Raw genomic sequence first — 24,774 nt, forward strand, 5'->3', positions numbered from 1 at the left:
GTCATAGAAGCATACAGTTAGAATCGACTGCAAGGGTCATCTAGTCTAACCCCCTGCCAAGAGGCAGGATTTGTCTGGCTGGTCTGGCATAGAGCTAGATGTTCATATAATTAGTTAAAGGTGAATAGAAAAAAAAATCAAATATATTTTGCAAACTGTTTAAGAATCCAAACGGTGACACTGTGCGTATTGTGTATCTGCGTCATACAAGTGTGTGTGTATGCACCCACTTCACATCTCAAAATGATTTTAAAGATCTGCATATTTTCAAAGCATGTTGTTGAAAATAGCCTCTTCCTTCGCTTATCTGTCAAAACTCCAGTGCTTCTAAATGCGGTGTAAAGATGGAGGGCAGGGCAACTCCCTACACTGTTTTCAGTTTGCGATCTTCACAAATGTTGCAGGAGAAACGAAACCCTAAATCTACACAGGGTGATGGTCACAACCAGGTTTGCGCTGCCTTGTGTGAAGGGGAGTTGAGGATGATAAATCGTAGCCAGGAATCCTGGCTTTAGGTGTGATGCACAGTGCATGTGTGATTCCCATTAAAAATATAGTTACTGAGTGCAAGTGAGAGAGAATGACAATAACAGACAACTGGTAGGTAGTCAGATGCTGCAGTGATGCGGGCTGATGTACGAAGATCACTAGCTAGAATAAAGCAGCCTACATGAAATGAACACATGCAAAATGGTTTTGACCAGGTTCAAGGGAGCAGCCTATGCCCCTCTAGAGCTGAACTTAGCACCAGGTTTGTGTATACATAGATTCCTATGTCATTTCCTAATTAACATCCCCTGTCCTGTGAGAAGGGCTTAGACTTTCCACCGATTTACATTCTTTTTCCATTGGTGCAGAGGGCAGTCATAAAAGGTATAGCGCCTTGCACAATGGAACCCGGATCCTGACTGGGGCCCCTGGGCAGTACCACGATACAACTAATAAATAAGAATAAAAGACTAAAAAAGGATAGTGGGGAAGGACAGATGATAAATGCTGAGAACGAAGTGTGTAACCTCTGTCCCTTCTGTGCCCCCTCAAATTACAAAGGGGAATGTTAGTGGGAGGAAAGAAAACCAAACCTTTACTCATTGGATTTTCCCTGGCACAGGCTGCTTTTCAACGTGCTTTAACAAGGGAATGTAGTGAAAGTGCATGTTGAATGACATGATCAAAGAGTATCACTGATATCGGAGACAGAGAAGGCTTGTTAGGTTGTCCAGTTCATCAGCATGCTGATGTGGGATTGGTCCTTACAGTATATTTTCTAAGGCTGAGCTTTTCAAAGTTGGATTTAGACACTGCATGGCCATTGGTTTTAATGGCAGCTCTGTCTCTAATTGGCTTTGAAAATCTCAACGTATGGCTTTGTCCAATGCAGTTTGAATGAGGCTTCCACTACTTTACTTGGGAGTCAGTTCTAACAAAGCTCACTGTTAATTCCCCCCCCGAAATTCAATCTAATTTTCTCTGCTTGACCCCATTGCTCCTTTTTAAAGGCCTGATACAACACTTAAGCATGTGCATAACCAGGGGCGGCTCTATGTATTTTGCCGCCCCAAGCACGGCAGTCAGGCAGCCTTCGGCGGCACGCCTGCAGGAGGTCCACTGGTAACGCAGATTTGGTGGCATGCCTGCGGGAGGTCCGCCAGTCCTGCGCCTTTGGTGTACCCACCGCCGAATTGCCGCTGAAACCATGGGACCAGCGGACCTCCCACAGGCATGTCGCTGAAGGCCGCCCGACTGCCGCCCTCATGGTGACCGGCAGGCTGCCCCCCGCGGCTTGTCGTCCCACGATTGCGCTTTGTGTGCTGGTGCCTGGTGCCGCCCCTGTGCGTAACTAAGCATGTGACTAGTCCCACTGACTTTAATGTCCTTTGACTGCCTGAAACCAGGTTCAACTCAATTTGTGCAAATCACAGCTTTCCATGTGTACACTTAAGGTTTGCATCTGGTGACTGAATCCTAAGCATAGACACACCTTTGGAATACTGGGGAAACTCATCACCTGAATGGCTTTGAAACATCAAATCCCACACAGTTTTCTTTAAAGCCCATAGATTCATAGATCCATTGATAGATTCATAGAGCTTTAAGGCCAGAAGAAACCATTAGGTCATCTAGCCTGGTCTCCTGTGTATCACAGGCTATTAAATTTCATCCTGTTACCTCTTGCATTTGGTTAAGGCATACTTTCCAGAAAGGCATCTAGTCTTAATTTAAAGTCATCAAGAGATTCTGAATCCACCACTTCCCTTGGTAGTTTGTTCCAATGCTTAATCATCCTCACTGTTAAAAATGTGTGCCCAACATCTAATTAGAATTTGTCTTGCTTCAGCTTCCAGCTGTTGATGCTTATTATACCTCTGTCCGCTAGAATGAAGAGTCCTTTAGTGCCCAGTATTTTCTCCCTGTGAAGGTACTTACACACTGTAATCAAGTCACCTCTCAATCTTCTTTTTGATGAACTAAACTGATTGAGCGCTCTAAGTCTCTCATTGGACAGCATTTTCTCCAGCCCTTGGATCATTTTTGTGGCTCTTTTCTGCACCCCCTCCAATATTTTTAACATCCTTTTTAAAATGTAGTCATCAGAACTGTACTAAGTCTCACCAATGCCATATACAGAGGTAAAATCCCCCTCCCCCCAACCTATGCAAGGGTCACATTAGTCCTTTTTGCCAGAGCACTGCCCTGGGAGCTCATGTTGAGTTGCTTGTCCACTATGACCCCATAAGTCCTTTTCAGAGTCACTGCTTTCCAGGATACAGGCCCCTATTCAGTAGACATGGCCATTGTTCCGAGTTGTATAACTTTGCATTTGGCTGTATTAAAACACTTTTTGTTTGAATGGGCCCAGCTTGCCAGGAGGCCCAGAATGCTCTGTGTGACAGCACTGTCTTCATTACGGTGCTCTAGTTCCATCCATAACAGAGTCCGTCAGACTTTCTGCCCCTCTTCCCGTTGTGGTGACTGACTGTTTGCTGACACTGGTTATGTATGCATGACCGTGCTACTGGATGTTCCCAGATTATGATGCCAAACACACTGCGTGCAAAAGAGGTTCTCTGTTAATAGAGGATCTTTATATCTGAAAATTCAAGGTGAGTTGTTTCCCCCCAGATTCTTTTATGAAAAGAGTTTTTAATCGGATTGTTTGTCCTGTCCCCTCCACCCTTGCATTCATGCCCTAAAATAATATATAATGATATTTCAAAAAAATCTCGGTTTCCATTATTTTATCCCATTAGCTCTGCTTTTGAATTTATTGCAAGGAATCCCAGGTGTTCTAACGTCATACTTACTCAGTCCTCCAGGGGCCAAATTCACTACCGGAGTAAGTAGGCTGCCACTTCATTGAGGTAATGACTTTGTGCCTGCTTCCACCAGGGTGGATTTTACCCTTTCTTTTGAATTTGAAGCCAAGTCAGTGCAGTGCATGAAAGATGCCAGGAAAGCATAAACTTGCAACAAGCAGAGGGGTTTTTTTGGTTAATGTCCTGAAGAAGGAGCTCAAATTGTGAGTGATGATTCAATGGAACCGAGGGGTGATCTGATATGGAAAAACACTGTCAAAATTACCCAAGAAAATTCTGGATTTAACCATTTCAAACAACTACTACTAATCATGTCCTTAGCTCTTATAGAACAGATTTTCGCCGCAATACGCTTTTACAGATATTATTACTCATTATAACTCCCTTGTAAAGAAGGATGGTGTTGAGGTTGCCGGGCTAGTCTGGCACTTGGAGGAGTTAGGTTCTGGTCCCTCCTTTGCCATAGGTGGTTTTTTTTTTTTTTTTTTTGGAACCTTAGAACAAATTTTCAAAAGAGCTCCGCTCCCATTTAGGCACTAGAATAAGTGGCCAGATTTTCAAAAGTGCACTCAGCATGTGGGGTACTGAGCTCCTTGGAGAATCTGGTCCCAGTTGTGCATGTGAGCTATTAAAAATCTGGTCCGTAATCGCTCTCTGCCTCACCTCTATCTTTACAACAGGGATAATAATATTTCCCTTTCCTCACAATTTTTCTGGCTTGTCTATGTAGCATACTCTGTGTTTGTATATGACCTAGCACAGTAGGCCCTCATCTTGGTTGCGGCCTGTAGGTGCTACCTCTGTATACCTAACAATATTCCTTATTTTACAGTTGTAGACTCTGAATCAGATTGGTTAAGGGACCTGCCCAGAACCACATAGAGATTCAGTGTCAGCCGGGATTGGGATTGAGAACTATTGTGCTTGTTTTTCTGTGTCTGTACGAGCTGCCAGAAGCTACCACTCTTCTCTCACTTTGGGAGTATTTATGGGACACATGAGACTTTTCGGTGAAATATGACTTGGCCAGTGGTGAAGCCTGCCATGTGTTTTCACACATAACTTAAGACAAGAATGGAAAAGGTGTTTTGCTTTTTGGCAGACCTACCCTGATCTGATTTTTGGTTGGTTGGGTGGAATTTAAGACCTTTCCTCCCAGTTAGTTTTACCCTTCAGCAAAAGATTTTGAGCCAGATTTCTTAGGCCAAGTTATACCAGCTCAGAATGTGGTTGGATGTTTCTTGTGCAAGTGGAAATATACTGCCACATGGCCTGGGAGTATTCTTCATAAGATAAGTCTTAACTATTGGCACTGGAACATAGGTGTAGATCCTTTACTGTATTTAGGTGCCTCACTCAAACTACCTTTGAAGATCTAGGCCAAAGGTTTTATTACTGAGGTGGCCTCCTTTCTATCTGCATTGGGCTTGTAGCACACCATTGAGATGATCCATGCAGCACCCCATTGCCTCACCTAGGAAGGAAACACTGCAGATTAAGCCAATGCACATTGTTGTTTGGAATACAACAGTGTTCATTTTCCAGGGGAAAGAGATGACTGTGGCCAGTTGCGATGATTGTGATTGATAGGACTGACTGAGGCTATTTAAAGACTCAAGCGGGAGATATTTCCCCCTTAATGGAGGATTTATTTGATTCAGTCAGATTATCAGATCTGGTTCTGTGGCCCTGGAGTATTTGAATGTAATACGTAAATCCAGTTAACCCTGGTTGGGTCAGGTCAGTGGTCATATTTGCTGTGTGCTCTATCCTGTTGCAATCACGCACAGATAAATAGTCACCAAACAGTTAATTGCTTCTAACATTTTGCTGCCCTACTCACACTGCTTGTTTTTTTTTAATAAGTGGAAATCTAGTTCTGGCAAAGGGTGCTGGAACTGACAGCCTGAGGTCCTCTATTTACCCACCAAACAGGTACAATAGAATGAGCATCCTACTCAGCTCCATCCATCTGTCTCTACCCTAGAGGGGCCACATCTTGGGGCAAGAGACAAATGCAGCCCCCGTTTTAGGTGCTCCATCAGTTTTATCTTTGGCTGCTAAACTGGGACTGCCAACAAGGATGCCAGCCAGTGCTAGCCGTGGTAGTGAGCTTGTCTACTGGGAACTGGACCAAGAGCACCAAACCTTTTTCACATAGAGCCAGCATGGATCAGCGTTCACGTTCCTGTCAGTACCCGGCCCAATCCGGGGAAGCTAATGATTCAGCCAGCGGACCAAATTCGGTGATGAATCCTAGTCGCGTGCCACCTGAGGCATGTTGGGCCTCTGCTAAGAAGAAGACCCCACAGCCATCAGCAGCTGCCTCTTCTGCCTAGTATTTGGCTAGGCAGATATGATACTCAGTTCTTTGGGGTAGGACTTCTTTGGAACCCCAAAATAGATATTGAAAGTAGAATACAGTTCTGCATGGGATGATAGAATATCTGGCTTAAGGACTGATCTGGGCAGTCTTTTTTTGATCCTTATCTCCATAGAACCTCATTACAGCTGCTTTGGTGGTGTCTCATCTACTCTGTGGGCCTGAGCCAAAGCCAATTGAAGTCAGTGGAAAAATTCCCAGTGGGTTTTATATTGGTCCACTTACGAGGAATCATTAGGTTGATTAAGGAAAAAACCTTCATTAATTCTTTTATATTTCCCCCTCAGATGATTACTATATTATTATTAAATTAATATTAATAGTAGTTTTACCATAGCACCTAGAAATCCTAGTTAAAGACCAGAGCTCCATTGTGGTAGGTGCTATACAAACATAGAGCAAACGCATCTTTTTCTCTTGGATTATTTCCCCGGTTTTCCCTTCTCATGGTTTCCCTGGTATAGCCAACCAGTTTATCCCTTGCTGAAAAGGCTGTGATAAGCATCAGCAGAGGAACAGGAAAAAATAAAGTCTAACCCTATGTGGGGAACTGTGAGCTTCGCAAAATGGACATAAGATTAGGAGCACAGCTTCCATCTTGCAGGGCATTTTGCATCTCCTGGGAGGCACTTTGGTGCTAGCCCAACTCTATCAGGCTATTACCACACATGGGAACCAGTCATGGGAGTCTACATACAACAAAATGTTTGTTACAAACACAGCCATAAAAAGAAATTCCACTGTACTTCCAATCAGTGACAATATTATTATTTGAGGAAGATAAAAGTCCTGATCATCAAAATCTTTGGGTAGCTTGGTTGCTTTGGTAGATGCACAGTTAGCATTTTATTTTAGCTCTCTGTGATTTATATCATTTAATTAATATATTAAAAAAATAATAATATAAGATATCTCTGGGTGTAAATGGGAGCAACTTTAAGGGCTGAATTTGGCCTTAAGAAACTATTTTATCCCATCATCTGTCTCTTTAACCTGACTGATCTCTTTGATGGATGAGGTGTCCAGGATAATATCCTGTAACAATTACTTGGGCTTGCTGTTTCCTCCCCAGACTCTAAAACATCCTTTTTCTTCTTTCTCTTTAAAGGGAAAGGAGTAGCAATGAGGAGAGATGTGTTGATATGTTTCCTTCCTGTTCCTGAGCAGTAGCAGCACTACATTGCATTGCACTATGAAAATAGCTTGATTTAAAATGTTTAATTTAGATGGGTAGAATTCATTCTTCAATCTGTGCGGTGGGCAGGATTCTGTTCCCTCTGAAGCTCCAAGGAGGTCAATGGGGTTTGCACAGAGGGCAGAATGTGGTCTGTTGCCCCTATGTACCTCTAAGTAAATCAGGTTCGATGTGCCATCAGCACAGATGGAACACATGTAAAATGACTTCAAAGGGGGTTGTGCAAATTCTTTCCATCCCTTTCTGTTTGGAACATCAGCTCTCTCTGCAAACCAAACCTTCTGAATAGTTTTAAAGGGCCATATCAGTCTGTCTAAGGGATTCCTCCACCTTACTGTCAGCCGATATGCACCCAATTCTCCAGTAGTCCCAGGGCTCCCCACTTCTCTCCCATACACACCATTCCATGGGGGATTTGATTCCCCCTTTACAAACTCCCCATGTGACCATTAATAAATAAAATTAATTATAAATATCCCATCTCCTAGAACTGGAAGGGATGGTCACTGAGTCCAGCCCCCTGCCTTCACTAGTAGAACCAAGTATTGATTTTGCCCCAGATCCCTAAGTGGCCCCCTCAAGGATTGAACTCCCAACCCTGGGTTTAGCAGGCCAATGCTCAAACCACTGAGCTACCCCTCCCCCCATTATTCAGTAGTTCCCAACTTCCTCTTCCCTTTAGGGATTCCGTGACCTGCCCCACTGACGGGCAATCTGGTCTTTCTCCTTGTGACTTAGAGGCAGCTGTGTTGAAAGCATGTGCGCTCTGGCATGCGGGAAGTTCTGGGGTGCCTGTGTGCAGGGTGTGATATGGGGCATGCAGGATAAAGCAGAAGTGCTGCAAAAACTGCTAGACCTCACAAGGAGCTATTGAAAGATAATGGGAGAAGCTGGGAGGATTACGATTGGGTCAAAGAGTGGGAGAAAGAGAGCACCTGTAGCTCCGAGTTCTTCCTGTCTGGCTGAGCTTTTATGTCTTCCTTGCTCCTGAGGTCAATTTGATCCCTACTGAAAGGGCTTCTACAGCTTATAGTCAGCAGGCCAAGGGGCTGTTATACCTATGCATGGGCCAACTCCCCTGGCCCCTAGGCATGCCCCCTCCTACCAGAGGCTCAGAGGGGTGGCAGATATGCCATATGACATAGGGGAATACTCAGGAGGGCTGAACCCATCCGCTTTTTATCTGCTTTGTGATCTGACCCTAAATCCTTGTTTCCTAATCCAAGGACTCTGTGAGGCTTGCCAGAGTAGGAAAGGTACATTGGGGTTGTTTAGTGATTCAAGGACAAGGAAATCACCCCGTCTAGATTCATAGGGTAAAATAAGAGAACAGTAACAGGGTTTGCTTTCTATTGACCAACGTAAAGTAAGCAAAGCCTTATTTGTAGTTGAATGAGGAACACGGGAATTGCCACACGGGATCAGACTAGGGATTTATTTAGTCCACTGACCTGTCTTCAACAAGGGCCTGCAGCAGCTGTTTCAAAGGAAGGTGTAAGAAGCCCCACAGTTGGCAGATATGGGTCAGTCTGTGTCTCACTTCAGGTTTCTGTCTGATCTCCAATAGTTAGAGACTGGCATAAACCCTGAAGCACGAGGTTTTATATCCCTTCCAAAAAACAGCTTTTTCTACTCCGATCCCTCTTCTCCTTAATGCAACGCCTGGCACACGCCTTTCTTTTATTCCAGGAAAGATTTTAAAAAGACAATAAATAAATAAATAAATAAATAAATAAAAATGACACTGTTTATCCGAGTTACTTATATGATGCCCCACTACTATAGTGTCTGAAACCTCTTTCTAACATGGGCTTCCTTTCTTCATAGTCACCACCCAGTTCCTTCCCCAGCTGGGCTTCATCCTTAATTAGGTCTGGTCCATCCTCCAGGTGCAGACAAATGGGTTAATTAGCCTTTTAGGTCCACATTAACCCTTTTGGAATGAGGAGAGGGTATATACCCCATCACAGCCTCCCCTGGAGGAAAATATGTGCACAAAAAAGTACCGTTTTAAACAATTATTTTGCATATGTTTTGTTAAATACCTGAGTTTGGAAAGGACCTTGACCCATCCTCACATTCTGCAATCAAGACATTTGTGGGCTCAGCTGATGCCATTTAACTTTTCAGCTTTGTGATGCCCGGGTGAGTTCAGCCACTTAAATGTCTCTAAAGCATTTATTGCGGCTGTGAAATTACAGTTATACAATACAAATACAATTATTTGCACCTACAGTTGCACGGATGCAAAGTTAGAGGCGGCTTTTAATTAGAGTTCACCTCTTTTGTCAGTTGACTTAGTTTGAATTTTATTTGTCTTAGCCCTCCCCTGGCCTGGGATGTAACTGGAATGGGACTATTTGCTCAAGGGTGAAGAAAACAGCTTTCATGCAAGATTCTTTAAAAAAAAAAAAAAAAAAGAAATAGGCTTAGTTTCTGTTTTCCTTATTTTTCTCAGAGGAAAGTCTGAAGCAGCCCAAAAAAATGAATTAACTACTTACCAATAGGAGTCTTTGGCCAAATTCTACCCTTGGTTACTCCCCTTACCACCCCACTTTAATGAATGCTCTAGGTCAGTGTTTCCCAAACTTGGGACACTGCTGGTGTAGGGAAAGCCCCTGGCGGGCTGGGCCGGTTTGTTTGCCTGCTGCGTCCCCAGGTCCGGCCGATCGCGGCTCCCACTGGCTGCGGTTCGCTGCTCCAGGCCAATGGGAGCTTCTGGAAGCGGCGGCCAGTACTGTACGTCCCTCGGCCCGCGCCACTTCCAGCAGCTCCCATTGGTCTGGAGCAGCGAACCGCGGCCAGTGGGAGCCACGATCGGCCGGACCAGTGGACGCGGCAGGCAGGGCCGGCTCCAGGCACCAGCCCACCAAGCATGTGCTTGGGGCGGCGCCTGGAGGGGGGCGGTGCGGTGGGGCGCTCCGGCCCGAGAGCGGGGCCGCGACTGGGCTCGCAGCCCTCCCCGCGGAGTTCTGGCCGCCGGGGAGAGCAGAGAGCCGCGGCGGGCTCTCCGCCCTCCTCCCGGCGCTCTGGCCATCAGGGGCTCTCCACCCTCCTCCCCGCACTCTGGCCGCCGGGGAGAGCGGAGAGCCCTGGCCGGGCTCTCCACCTGGCTCCTGGCGCTCTGGCCGCCCTCCCCCCGGCGCTCCGGCCGGTCGGGGATTGTGGGCCCGCGGCCGGGCTCGGCGCCCTTCCCTGCCTGGCTGGGGGGGCAGGTGGCTTTTTTGCCTAGGGCGGCAAAAAAGCCACAGCCGGCCCTGGCAGCAGGTAAACAAACCGGCCCGGCCCACCAGGGATTTCCCTACACAAGCGGTGTCCCACGTTTGGGAAACACTGCTCTAGGTATAGACTCATTGCAGAATTTGGCTGATTTATACTTTGGATCTTCTGATTGTCTTGAAGGGCATGTTTCTACTCAGAGAAGAAGAGAGAAGAGGTTTACCTGATGCTAAACCTAAGATGAATCAGCTGTCTTTTCCCACTCACAAAGCCACTGCTTTAATCATTGTTAAATGCTCTTTTCCTTACTGCTTCCTTACTTCTTGTTCCAGGTTGATTTTGAACTCTGGAGCCACATGGCTAAGATCATTGGGTTCAATGTCACTGGCATCTAGGATACTGGTAACACTCACTATGACAAAGCCTGACCATAGAGGTGTTTTAGTGTAGAGTGTACAATAGAAGTCTAATGTTCCTTTAGCCAGTCTTTATTTCTCAAGGAAGAAGTAATAAGAAAGCCTTCTGAAGAGCCTAGGGATTAAGATACATCTTGTTTGTTTGTTTTTAATTTCCTGAGTGCAATAATCTTGAAGGGTGAAGCAGCTAAAATGGCACTATGCTAGACGGGCTATAAAAGAGACACAAGATGGTCTGTGCTTAGTAAAGCCCACTGGTGGTCTTTCCAGAACCTATCTCATCTCGTGTGGCCTAAGCACAGGGGTCCTTGAAGATACTGTGCTGAAGGCTTCCCGGTGTAGAAAAAAGTTAAGATGGTGATTATTAACACTGCTCATCTGTTGCAGGGACCAGAGGCATGACAGATTCTGTGATTTCCTCCTTCATAAATGGTCAAAGAGGACCATCTTCTGCTCTGCCTTCTGGAGGGTTTCAGTGGACTTAGTCCGGATTGATTTTGGGGTAAATGGGGTCAGAATTTTGCTCTGGAGTCCCTGTCTAGAGTATTTTGCATTCCAAGGGCCCAATCCTGCAAAGCCTCACCGACACGAGGATTATTAAAGCCAGTAAGGTCCTCGGTTAGCATAGTACCGAGATAGCAGCCTTAATGAAGCTAAACCCTTGTGCTCAATAGAACTGACTAGAGTGACAATCAGGAAAAGACAAGCATGTGTGGCTGAATAATGCTGCTTGTTGTTTTGGATGAGCATTTCATAAAATCAATGGCAATGCACAGGATTGAATAGGCTAAGCTTCAGAAACAAATATTTATGCTCCAAACCCTCATGTTTTATTTTTTTAATCATTATTATTAAGAACTGGAAAGCTGCCAAGACCATCCAGCTCTCTATTTTCCCACAGTTTTTTCTGAGCTCACAGATTACACTTGGCATGGAAATAACTGTGGTATTAGTTGCATAAGACTATTCAGTAGGTGCTCAGTAATGTCTTTCTCTTTTCTTTCTAGGGTAAACAAAAGCTCTGGCCTTGTTGAATGTACTGTTCATTTTGGTGTAGGCTGCAACAAGAAAGTGACTATAATTTGCTGTTCCAGAAAACTGGCAGTTACTTGCAGTGGCAATTGCAGTTACGCTTGAATGTATCTTACTTACCGTACCCCCAAGACCCGAAAGCAAGAAATGTTGTGTGTTATGGGGTTTGCCGGTAAAACACAGAAGCCATGTATGGTACTTTTCACAGAATACATCCCAAATCATTTAAGGGCAAAGATTTAATGAAAAGGCAAAGATTTCTGCCATTTAAAGACACCTTTTAAAAACAGGTGTTTTTTTTTTTAATGCTCTCAAAACATCTAAAGGGATTTTTCTCCAACTTTCCAGGATGATTCACTTACGAGCTGACACCAAGCTTAGGAAGTTTCAGCCTCAAAGGAGAATATCTCAAAAGTTATGACCATGTGAATATTAGAACTTATATAGAAGACAATTTTGCCACTTCAATCATAGATCCTTGGACTTCAAGACCAACAGAGGCCAATTTCCTGTATAACACAGGTCATTGACTTTTATCCAGTAATTCCTGCATCAAGCTTGATAACTTGTGCTTGAAAGATAGTGTATCCTGTTCTATAGTAATTATTTGCACACATGCACTTGTCTACAGTAGTAACAGGATTTCTAATACAATAGCTATCCTTTGTAGCATGGTAAAGGATTTACTTGGTGGCTACATTTCTAGCCAGAGGTGTAATTTTCAGCTCAAGGTGATCTACCCAGGCTAGCTCTGATCGAGTAAGTAGCAAATATAAGCATGCCAATGTGAGCAGCAGGAAGAGCTATCTGCCCCAAGTGGGTACCCGTCATACTTGGGGGTCACCCGAGATACTTGGGGTAACTAGCCCCTCCTGCTGCTCGCCCCAGCACAGTACAGCTTGCAGCTCTGTGGCTACACTCTGTTTTTAGCACAGTAGCTCCTCGGGCTGGAAATTCTGCCTCCAGCTCCAAGTATAGACGTGCCCTCTGTCTCTTACCACAGAAACCTCTTCATGATCTTTGTTCAGATTTAAAGACTATTGATCATTCTTTCCTTCCCTGGCATTCCAAGCAAGACTTGGGCAGCTCATGGGACCATGGGAATTGGCATAGTGAATCAGACCGGTGGCCACTCTAGTCCAGTACCATGTCTCTGATGGTAGCCAGTATTAGATGATTCAGAGGAAGGTGCAAGTAACCCCATAGTGGGGACATTACAGAGTAATCTATCCATAAAGGCACAGGGGTGTAATATCTTCCTAACTCCTGTCAGTTAGTGGTTAGTGAATGTCCTAAAGCATGAGACTTTATTTCCGTTATTACAAATTGTTAGACTATCTAATGTAATTGTGGATGTAGTCACTATCCTGGCAGGGTCTGTGCCCGTGGACGGAAGCTGCTGCTGTGAGGTGACTCAGTGCAGGCTCACTCTCCAACCCTCTCCTTTCCCCCATCCCAGGCCCTTCCCTCCGCACTGGGCTGTAGCCCTGTGTGAGACTTCATGAGCTAAGCGTGAGTATGTGAGACAAGGTTCAAATGAGTGAGTCTCACAGTTCAGGCGTGAGACTTGAGATGTCTGCCTTATGTGAGCAGTCTCCTCGTGCCACACTTGCTGGGTTGGTCACCATGTGTCTTTTTGATCCCCCACATGTGGAAATGGCCACACTAACGGGTGCCCAGATTTGCAAACTGAGCTCCCAGCATCTGCTGTAATTCCTGAGTTCTCATTCTGCATTGTGCTTAGGTACGTTCTCTTTTTACTTAATGCCTGTACAGTGCCTAGCAGAATGGCCTTGAAATGGGTCTTTTGGCACCATTATAATGGGAATAAGTCATCAGAGGAAGGAAACGTATGCTTTTTGCTTGACACTTTTGAAATGTGTATATAATACGTTTTCCAATTCGTTCATCAGGGTTAACTGGTGGATTAATCTGACAAACTGTGATGAGAAATACTACTTTGAGCCAAAGTAGAGCAACACCTACATAAAAGCAAACACTTTAATAACATTTTAACTTGACGCAATCAGTAAGTATTTGCTGATCCAGAAAATTGGCAGCTACTTGCAGTAGCATGCAGTTACACGAGGACACAGTATATACATGGAGATTCTATATCACACCTGGAAGATGATAATGTGTGTGTATGAGTATGTATATACATACACACATACATGAATACAACACACATGTTCAGTACTGGAACAATGTAGGCACAGGATGTCTGTGGGACATCTGACTGTCTTAAAGTCTGCAGCCTAATTGACATGACTGTAAAAAGCACATAAAGGGGACAGCTCAAAGCTCACAAGATTATCGGAGAGCTCTTAGCCATCATTTTAAAAGGCAACTCTCTCCCACTGATTTTTCCGATCATTCTTATCCTGACCCTGGTCCTGCACTGCTGTTGCACGACTCAGCATTTTCAACTACAGACCATGTTGAATCGATAGTCGTGACAGAATAAAGGAAGTTAGAGACAAAAAAGATTCACTAGGTCACCCCATCCACGTCCCCACCAGTACAGGAGTGTTCCCTGCAGTACATCATCAACTCATTTATCCAGTGGAATTTTAAATGGCAAATATTTCCACCACTTGCCTCAAGAGGCAATTCCACAGTTGCCATTGGGGGATCTTCCTGATATGCAGCCTGACACTGCAACAAGAAACTACAGGGATGGGCACATTACAAATGGGAGAGAGAGAATCTACTTTTTCTTAATTTCATTGTATTATATACACATTAGAGATGGACCAGTGCCCCAGAGCTGAACAGCCCTGCATTTTAAGAAGATTCAGATCCAAAGTACGCTTATTAAGTGCTTATTGCAACTGCTTTGGAGGACAGGGTCATCATTCAAAATGATCTGGACAAATTGGAGAAATGGTCTGAGGTAAACAGGATGAAGTTTAACAAAGACAAATGCAAAGTGCTCCACTTAGGAAGGAAAAATCAGTTTCACACATACAGAATGGGAAGAGACTGTCTAGGAAGGAGTAAGGCAGAAAGGGATCTAGGGGTTATAGTGGACCACAAGCTAAATATGAGTCAACAGTGTGATGCTGTTGCAAAAAAAGCAAACATGATTCTGGGATGCATTAACAGGTGTGTTGTGAGCAAGACACGAGAAGTCATTCTTCCACTCTACTCTGCGCTGGTTAGGCCTCAACTGGAGTATTGTGTCCAGTTCTGGGCACCGCATTTCAAGAAAGATGTGGAGAAATTGGAGAGGGTCCAGAGAAGAGCAACAAGAATGATTAAAGGTCTTGAGAACATGACCTATGAAGGAAGGCTGAAAGAATTGGGTTTGTTTAGTTTGGAAACGAGAAGACTGAGAGGGGACATGATAGCAGTTTTCAGGTATCTAAAAGGGTGTCATAAGGAAGATGGAGAAATCTTGTTCACCTTAGCCTCTAAGGACAGAACAATAAGAAATGGGCTTAAACTGCAGCAAAGGAGGTCTAGGTTGGACATTAGGAAAAAGTCCCTAACTGTCAGGGTGGTTAAACACTGGAATAAATTGCCTAGGGAGGTTGTGGAATCTCCATCTCTGGAGATATTTAAGAGTAGGTTAGATAAATATCTATAAGGGATGGTCTAGACAGTATTTGGTCCTGCCATGAGGGCAGGGGACTGGACTTAATGACCTCTCGAGGTCCCTTCCAGTCCTAGAAATTGTGAATCTATGAAAGTCATGTTTTGTGGCTCTCATTTTATAACCTTCATATACTTGGAGACCGTCATCCTACTCCCCAGATTGTCAGTCCATCCTGACAATTGTTGTTGTACTCTGAATTCCCTTCAATTAATCTACATTTTTCTGTAATTGAAGTACCAAGAACTGAATACAACGAGCCTAATTCAGATCTTACCTATGCACCCAGTGTAAATCTGAGGCAACTTGCTTTAACTCAGTGGAGTTACTCTAGGGCATTTGTTTGAATGACATTGGTGTCAGACTGCTAGTCTAACAATGACTTCCCTGATAGCTACTACACTGGAAAATAATAGCAGGTGGAAATGACAATGAAGACATTATAGGCTCAGTCCTGAATACCACGCTGGCCTTTTTGTGCCACTCCTGGGATTTAAAAGGATGGAAAACTCACACAGCTCCTCAGCTGGGGATTCCCTAGCATGTGGGACTCTCTGGGTAGTGCAGAGCAGGTGGTAATGCTCTCTTACAATTATCCTCTCCTGGCCCAGGGGGCATGATGTGGATGTTTCAGGTGGAAATAGGGCATAGCCAGAGTGCCGGTGAGGTCTGGCAATTCCTGGCTGGTGGAGGGCCCTTTGGGGGGAAAATGACTGGCTGAGCGGTGTTTGTAAGATGCCTAGGCATTGAGCCCTATGTGAGTGCGTGTGCATTACCGTGTGATAATGCAGAGCTACGTTACATTTGGAAGCATATAACAATCTAGCAGAGCTGGGATGTGTAAGCACTGGGACGGAGAGTGTCTCTTTGTAGCACAGGTTCTTTCTTTCCAAATATAATATGTACATAACGCCCTAGAGTACTAGACACTTTTCCACGGTGCCCTTTGGAAAGCAAAAGCCACAGCAAGCAGCAGACTTATGAATCATTGGCAATAGATGCTATGTATCTTGTTATGAAATTCAAGATGGTGAAAAAAGAGCTAAGAGAAAAAACAGGAATATGAAACGAGAAGAGGAAAACAGCCGAAGGACAGGACACACTAAGGTTTTTGTTGCTAGCAGATAAACCTGTTTGTAACTTCAAATGCCAATTTTTAAAAGTTAAAGATGGAAGAAACATGAGAGTCAAAGATGTGAAGCACCATATAAAATAGCAATGTCTGGATAGTCAGAAAAGTGAATCTAAAAATGACATGATAGGCTTATACATTCATTTGTTTAATGACTCCATGGCAAATTTGCTCAGAATACAAACCAACAACATAATCTCTGTTTTTCCTTTTAACATCCAGTCCTGCACACCTTGAAAGTTGAGCTGTGTTCTTTGTGCTTCTCACCTCCTCCCCGGTAATAAAGATTATGCAGTCAAAATTTAGCTGACCATCTGCAAGACACAATAGAATCCAAGGGACTCAGATACCACAGTGATGATTATGGTATAAGAAACTAGATAGGTAGGTAGATATTGGAAGCTTTTCCATAGCGGTATTGATTCTGAGCTGCTACCATGATGTAAACAAACCTGGTTTCTCAACTAAGGAAGCAGATATTCTAAACACACGTAGGACTTGATTGAAAGCCCATTGAGATCAATGAAAAGACTCCCAATGACTTCAATGGGCTTTGGCTCAGGCCCCTGGGGAGGCAGAAGGGCTACTGCAGGGGCAGTCTTGGCGTAATTATTTGGAAAGCTCGCACACAGGCTGCCGTGCATCACAGTTTTTAACTTTCCCCAAAAGCTGAAATTTACTCCATTTCCATCAGAAATGTTGAACATTTGCATCTGTTTAAAGCAGTGTCACATAGTAAATAGTAACCCCCTAGGAGGTACAGCAGGGACTCCTTTGAATCATGGGACTGATCTGTGTAGGCGGGTTGCAGGGAGGGACTTACAGTATGACAGAGATATTTTCCCAGAAAGTCCCACTTGATTTTCCACAAGGCTCCGGGACGTTCAGGAAAGTGGACTCACCATAGGCTGTGTGAGTCATTTCCTTTTGTCAGAGGTTTGAAACAGTTTCATACAAAAATACTTTTGTGTGAGGTCAAGTAATTATTTTTTTGGGGGGAGGGGTTTGCATTAATTTTCAGGATTATATCCCCATTGTACTTTGGTCTCCTTCACCTACCTTTTAAAATAAATGGGTGAGATGAAAAAGGTGAGGTCTTGACCATGTGTGGTCATTAATGATCTGTTACCATTTTCACAAGAGTAGAGATTTTTAAATTCCAGCTTCCTGGCCAGATTCCAACTCTGGGACTAGTCTACCTAAAATCTCCTGAAACTTCAGCTGGATAGGGTATTCTTCACTTCCTGTCCTGAACAGTTGTGTGACGTTGCTGTGCGTTATTTGAAGCAGTGGCATTTTACGTTAGAGGCTGCTGCATTCTTTTGTAGTGGAACTGCTGGAGCAGTTGCTACTTATAATTTATACATTTGTAAAAGTTTGCTGCTGCTTGCTTTAATCATACAAGTGGTCCCATTTACTTCAGTGGGGCTGCTTGTGTGAATATAGTGAGCAGAATTTGGTCCTAAATTTGTAAAGAGCATAGGGATATGAAAAGCCCTATACATTGTAAATGTAAACTGATGTTACTATTATGAATAATAATAAATGCACCAGGTGGCTAAATGCATAATCGGGGCATCGTATTCTAACATACACATTCTTTTTTTCTTGATCTCTGCATTGTGATTTTATTGTGCAGTAAGTGGCGTGTGTGTCCCCAAATCCATTCTTTTAACAGATTCGGTTGATCAACAAGTTAGTGGATTTTATTTTTGCAGCATGTAAAACACTTTCAATCTAGTGGTCTTGAACATCCACGCAGCTCACATGTATACAAGACACAGGCAAAAGAATCATTTTCTCTGAACTGTTCTAATTCACAGATGGTCCTTTTTTGATAAATGTGGATTCTCCTGTGTATTTTCATGGTTCTAACTCATCCCCTCTCAGGAATCTACCCTCCTCTAAAAAACTGGGGTAATTTATGATGGGCGTTTATCCCTGGTAAGTTGTTTGTTATCTAAAGAATATGTTCAACAATTGCTGGCCCCAGCCTGCCCAGATAGAGTCTGGATGTAGTTCTCCTCTCTGAAGTCAGAGTTTATTCAGCTTGCATGATCCTTAAAGCATTAGCTGGAGGAGGGCAGTATTCCAGGAATGTGGGGGTGGCATTCTTTAGGGTAGCACAGAAAGATAGATCTAACAGTAAGGATGAAATTAACGAACAGAAAGAGTGGCTAGGGCACTAGCTCGGGATTCAGGAGACCTAGGTGCAATTCCCTGCACTACCACAGACTTCCTATGTGACTTTGGGCAAATAACCTCGTTTCTGTGTGCCTCAGTTTACCACCTGTAAAACTGGGGGTGTCATGAGGGTACATGCATTAAAGGCTGTGACACGCTGAGATACTGTGGCAATGGGGCCATATACATACCTAACATACATTGAAAATTTCAGTTGAATGTCAGGGTAAACTTTCTGAGAGGGAGATGTATTAGGCTGTAAAATTGTCTCCCAAAGGAAGTGGTCAAATCCCCAGCACCTGAGTGTTTAAAACTAGACCCATGAAAATGGGCTGTAGGGGATGTTGATTAGCAGGGAGGTGGGTTGATGGATGGTTTTTCCATCTCTTACTTCTGTGATTCTAAATGCATCCCCCTGTTAGCTTCTGTTTTTTTGCCCCAAGAGAGAGTTTCTAGAGCACCCCCAGGTAGAAAACAGCGTGTTAGTTAGTGGTGCCAACATGCTATGGGCAGTTAAGGAGCATGTCTCTGGCTGTGTGCATATTCTATGCTGCACACTCTGCTTTTAAATTTGTTCCTTTCTGGGTATGTCTACACTGGAATAAAAGCCCTGCGGCACAACCATGGCTGGCTTGGGTCAGCTGACTCAAGCCCGGGAGCCTTGGACTGTGGGGCTCAAATTATCTGAGATTTCTGTGTGTACACATCATAATTGTGGAGGGTGCTTAGATACCATAGTCATGTGCACCAGGTGAGAGATTAAATAGACCTAGAGGTGGAAGTTTCCGTATCCCTTTTCCAGTCTCGTAATCTGTACAAACCTCCTGGAGTTACTCAATTTGTAATGTTCATTTTATGTGGAGAAGCCGGGGTACCAAGGCGTGTTAGCATTTCAGCTGAAGACTATCTGGAGAACATTTCCTCTCCCAATCTTCCCTATATATGCCACTTGCTTTGCTCAGTTTTTGATTGGATTGCTTTAGCTATTGGTTGACTGAACTGTACAGACTCTGTGTGCCATGCTTTGTCAGGATGCCTTTGCTGAATGTTGAGATAAGTATAACATCCAAGTTACATTTTTTTATGAGAAGTGTAATGTAAATTCTTTTTCTTGACAGTTGGCTAGAGCTGGACACCACATATTATGTCAAATTAGTTCTTCTTCCTCTTGTGATAACTTGAGGGGTGTATTTCAAAGGAACCAGATGTTTTAATCTTTCTTGGCTAGCTGGCTGCCAGACGTCTGGGACACAGAAGCTAACTGGAAATTGCATGGATGCTGACTTTTAGAGGGGCTTTTGCTTTTTGACTTTCTTTCTAACTCTGCCCTGCATGTTATCATAGCATCATGGAAACTAGATTAGGTCACCCAGACCGCCCCGTCAATGCAGGACACTTCCATTCTGCGTAGTCCCAAGAGCATTAGCCCCTCTAGGTAGAAAAGATTGTCTGGTGCGTAGGGTTTTAGCCTAGGACCTGGGAGACCTGGCTTCAAGTTCCAGCTTTCCTACTGGATTCCTGTGAGACCTTGTGTAAGTTACTTAGTCTCTCTCTTCTACTGATTTCAGTGGAAGTTAGGAGCCTAAATACCTTTGAGGATTTTGGCCTTAGTTCTCCATCTGTCACATGGGGATTATAGCACTTCCCTACCTCAAAGGAGTGTCATGAGGATCAACACATAAGACTGTGAGGTGCCCAGATACGATGGTGATGGGCGCCATCTACCCAGGTAGGCAGTCAATTTTAAATGATGGGGCTTTCCCCACTTCTCACGGGAGGCTATTGATCAATTGCTGACTGCTTTCGTAAGGTTCTTCTCCTGCTCAGGATAAGGCTTATCACGCTTACTTCTTTACAGATAGGGTTTCCTAGGGGATACGGTTGCTGCTGCAGGTGGCCTGGATGCCAAAGCATTAACTGTGGAAATGCTGGCTCTACTGTGCCTGCTTGTGCTTAGGAAAAGGGGTCAGTGGTTTCCCCCATTTCATTCAGATTGTTTACATGGAAATAGGGATCCAGCCTGCCCCATTCTATGTTCCATCCCAGAGACGGCTGCACTTCAGTGGTGCGGGAAAAGATTCTTTCTCGTAGGCCATAAAGAGCTGGTCCCAAAACAGAAAACAAATGTAGTAAAAATTTCTGTGAAATTTTACCCTCTTTTCCTTCATTTTTTTTAAAATCAAACTTTCCTTACAGTCGGTAATGATCCATGATGCAATCTGGGATCCTTTGGGAGGAAAGACACTCTATAGCTGGGGTGGCCACACTTAATGACAATCTTCAGACCTTCGAGAGCCGGGGCGTGTCTGCCAGAGCTCAAGGTTTCTGCCCCACTCTTGCTGAAGCCTTGAGCCCCAGCAGGTGCACCCTGCAGGACTGAAGCCCTGAGGCCCCTCTCCCTGCTGGGCAGAAGTCACAGGCAATGCATGGGGAACATGTGGGGTCATGTTCCCCTCTCCCCCGATTTTTGCCTTGGTTTGCTGGCACTGCTCGGTCACATGATGCCACGGAGCCCCCTCCCTGCAGGGCAGCTGCTGGAGCCAGCAAGCTGGGAGCTGCGGCCATAGGGTGAGGCAGCGGCAAACAGCTGGGAGCTGCAGGGAGAGCCGCTGCTTTTGCTGCTGCCTCTCCCCATGAAGCTAAAGCAGAGGCCCCTCCCTACTGCTCCCAGCTGTTTGCCGCTGCCTCTCCATGTGGAGCTAACACCTGGGAGCTGCAGGGAGGGGCCGCTGAGGGTAAAGGGGGGCATGCCTGAGGGGGCGTGACTCAATCTGTTGGGGGGGGGGGGGCTGAAATTTTAAATTGTGCCCCCCCACTCTCAGCAGGCACCATTCATCTCTGGCAGAAGCATCTAGCCCCTTCCCCCCTCCCCAGCCACGGGGCAGAAACTCCTAGCTCCCCCTCCAGTCTCATAGGCGGAGAAGGGGAGGGGTTGGAGGGCTCTGTGAGGCACACTTCAGCTGTAAAAGAGGTTCAGCCACCGCGGTTATACAAGACAGGCCAAGATTTTCCAAAGGGAGTAGTGCTTTTGGATGCCTCTATTTTTGGGTGCCCAACGTAGATTTGTTAAGGCAGGTTTCTTAAACTTCATTGCACCATGACCTCCTTCTGACAACAAGAATTACTACAAGACCCCGGGAAGGGGGACCGAAGCCTGAGTCGCTCTGCCCCGGGGATGGGGGCCAAAGCCAAAACCTGAGCGTCCCCTCCCTCTCCCCCCCCGGGAGTGGGGGGGCAAAGCCGACGTTTGAGAGCTTCAGCCCTGGATGGGTGGGGGCTGTAACCTTCAGGGCTGAAGCCCTCAGGCTTTGGCTTCATCCCTTGGTGGTGGAGCGAAGGACTTTTGGCTTTAGCCCCAGGCCCCAACAAGTCTGATGCCAGCCCTGGCGACCCCACTAAAACAGAGTCACGACTCACTTTGGGGTCCTGACCCACAGTTTAAGAACCGCTGTGTTAAGGGGTCTGAGATTCAGAGGGTGCTGAGCCCCTATCCTCTGAAAATCAGGCCCATTTAGGGCATCTCAAACTTGACACTCCAAATTGTTAGTTACTTTTGACACTCTTGGCTGCAAGACGCTATTTTTAATCCACCCTACATGCTTCCTGGACTTTCTGCCTGTTCCCGTCTTTGGCATTCCCCTGGCTTCTGTTCAGTTACCCTCCAGAGAATATGTTTCCTCTACGGCCTATGCTGAAGAGGAGTCTTGCCACTCCAGTTCTCTCCAGGAACTGCTGTGCCAGCTTGTTGATAGTCACAAGTTAGGGCTTTGGGTTTTTTAAAATGTCGGTTTCCTGACCTGATGAGACTCTACTAATAATGCTAGAAGTGTAAGTGCTGATGCCTTGGCTGTCAGACATGAAAGGGTGGCTAGTAAATGCAGTTACAGTTCTCAGCCTCAGCAAAGACAGCAAGTCTAATACAGTGTAAAGCAAGGTGACTGGATTACTTCCTGATCCTTCGCTTTGGTAGCTGTGCAGACTAAATAATGCTAAGGGTAATCAGATCTCATGCTTCAAGGTGTCAGCGAATTACTTAGAGATCAGGAAGGACTTTCCCTCCACGTGCAGTGTTGCACACTTGGCCGGGTCCTTTTTCACACTTGTCGTTGGGGTGTTTTTAGCTATATAATAAAGTTATGCTTTAATTTTCAGTGGCCTGCAGCTTTAAATCTCTAAGGAATCTACTGTCTGCAGAAATGAAACCGCCATTTTGTGTTGATTTTAGTGTAGGGTGTCATGGAAGGAACACACATATTATACTCTCTCATGGAGACTTTACTTTTGTTTTCTTAACCCTAACATGTGTGGAAGACACTTACGTTCTGGAGTTACATCGAGTATTGGCCACTGCTGGAGACACCACCAGACTAAATGAACTGATGTTCTGACTCTGGCAAATGCTAATTTACTGTGTGACCAGATCCTCAGCTAGTGTAAATCTGGATAGCTCCACTGACTCTGCTGATCTACAGCTGAGGACTTGGCCTTGGAACTGAGGGGAGAAAAATACCCTGCTCTTACTAAGACTTCGATGGTCCAAAGCAAGAAATGTAGTGTTATGCACTATTACGCTGGTTTGTAATTGTACAAAGGAATGGTTCATTATTTGCCTTAATTTCTCTTCAAGAGCCTTTGAAAGAAAAGATAATATGCTAAGATAAAGGATTAGAAGAAGGAATATCTCACAAGGGCTTCATGTTAGTAAAGCACTTTGAGAAGAACAGTGCTATAGCACTGCAGGAGGCGTAACATTCAAATAAACCCATTGATTGCTTTTCATTTTTGGATGTTAAATCAGTGTCTTGAAGAGACTTGTGTCACCTCCTAGATCTTTTTCCCCCCACCTCATCTAACTATTTAGAGCAATCTAAAGAATTAACAATATTCATTATAAATAAAATGATGTCTTATTAAGTTCACAGTGCCTTGCATTCCGATATGGAATCTGGCTGTCTAGGCATTCATAGCACACTCCTGATGGTGGTAAATGAGCATGTCTTTGGTCCGCTTACAGTATAATTAAATATGAGCTGAGCCTGTAGCATAATGCAATAATTCAGTTTATAACCAGCTGAGATAACCCATCCTAACCATTGTGTTGTTCTCATTGTGCTTTTCTTGCAGTTCCCAAGAAGCTTCTGCATGAAACCCAGCCAAAACCAACCAACTACCAAGGAATTCAGCAACCACATTTTCCACAGCAGCCAAGAGCGTATGATCCTAATGTTATAGGGGACGGCGTGTTCTTTCCTGAGGTCTCGCCGTCCATTCTAGAGCGCGTTCTGTCAGGTAGCTAAGACTATAACAATATTTACAGAAACCTAACAGCGGTGATTACAATTATGAGTTCCCATTAATGGACACTAAATACCAGAATCTGTACTCAGGCATTTGTGCAGTTCATAGGCCCCACCCATTTCGAAGCAGTGGGAAAAATACAGTTTTGTCATTGCACAACTACTTCATGACTTTGTGGCTTATGAGTTCCCTGTACCGTTCCAGCAGTGAAGTACAGTAAGTGTCTGTCAGCACAGTACAATGATTACCATACAGCTTTAGAGCATGATCCTCCTTCACTGAAGTCAACGACAAAGCTCACACTGGCTTCAATGAGATTAAGGTTATGCTTTTATTCTGTAGAACATCTTTCATAAAAACTCTATCCCAAAATGCTTTGCAGCCTTAACTGATATAATTGCAAACAAGAAAAAAGGCCAGAGAAAGGCAGAGGCAACAGGTTTGAAATGGGATGCACACGTTGCAAAGATAAGGGGAGGTTGTTCCAAAGACTGGGAGCTGCAAAGGAGAAGGCTCTTACACCATCAGTGGTGACATAGAGAAGGCCAGCGACAGGCAAGGCATAGGGGAAGACAACATCCCTGAGGTAGGCATGGGGGAACGTGGGTGACTTTTAACCAGATCCTGGAGTGAATGGCGAGCCAGTGGACATGGATGACAACAGTGTACAGTGGTGGATGGCCCTTCCATGATATGCTTTAGTTGCAATAGAATAGATCTCCTTTCCTCCTGCATAACCCCTGTAGTTTTTTTCCACCCTTACTGGCTGATTGTACGATCCTACTGATTAGAAAACCAGTTCTGTGGCTTTATGGTGCTTGTTGCTGGAGTGTAGAGTGCTCAGACAACCATTCATTTAGGAACTTGTTTGATTGCACTAAGGCTCCATCGGAAAAAACAAAGAGCGGAACTCCTTTTACAGCTCAAAGTAGAGAAGTTATTCTTCACTTTGCCTCCTAGAAAACACGCCTATTGTGTAGTGTTCCACAGGACAGCTAGA

General features: G+C 44.7%; 1 protein-coding gene across 2 annotated transcripts in view; it reads left to right on the top strand.

Annotated features, from left to right (window-relative positions):
• Positions 1 to 24,774, top strand: part of EVA1A (eva-1 homolog A, regulator of programmed cell death) — a 313,292-nt gene that overhangs the window by 271,071 nt on the left and 17,447 nt on the right. For both annotated transcript variants that reach the window (XM_054024335.1, XM_054024336.1), the window contains one exon: positions 23,601 to 23,765. In XM_054024335.1, the coding sequence (XP_053880310.1) occupies positions 23,601 to 23,765 (165 nt within the window). The remainder of the gene's footprint in view (positions 1 to 23,600; positions 23,766 to 24,774) is intronic.

Source organism: Malaclemys terrapin, chromosome 3 (assembly GCF_027887155.1).
Source record: "Malaclemys terrapin pileata isolate rMalTer1 chromosome 3, rMalTer1.hap1, whole genome shotgun sequence".
NCBI classification, from domain to species: domain Eukaryota; kingdom Metazoa; phylum Chordata; order Testudines; family Emydidae; genus Malaclemys; species Malaclemys terrapin.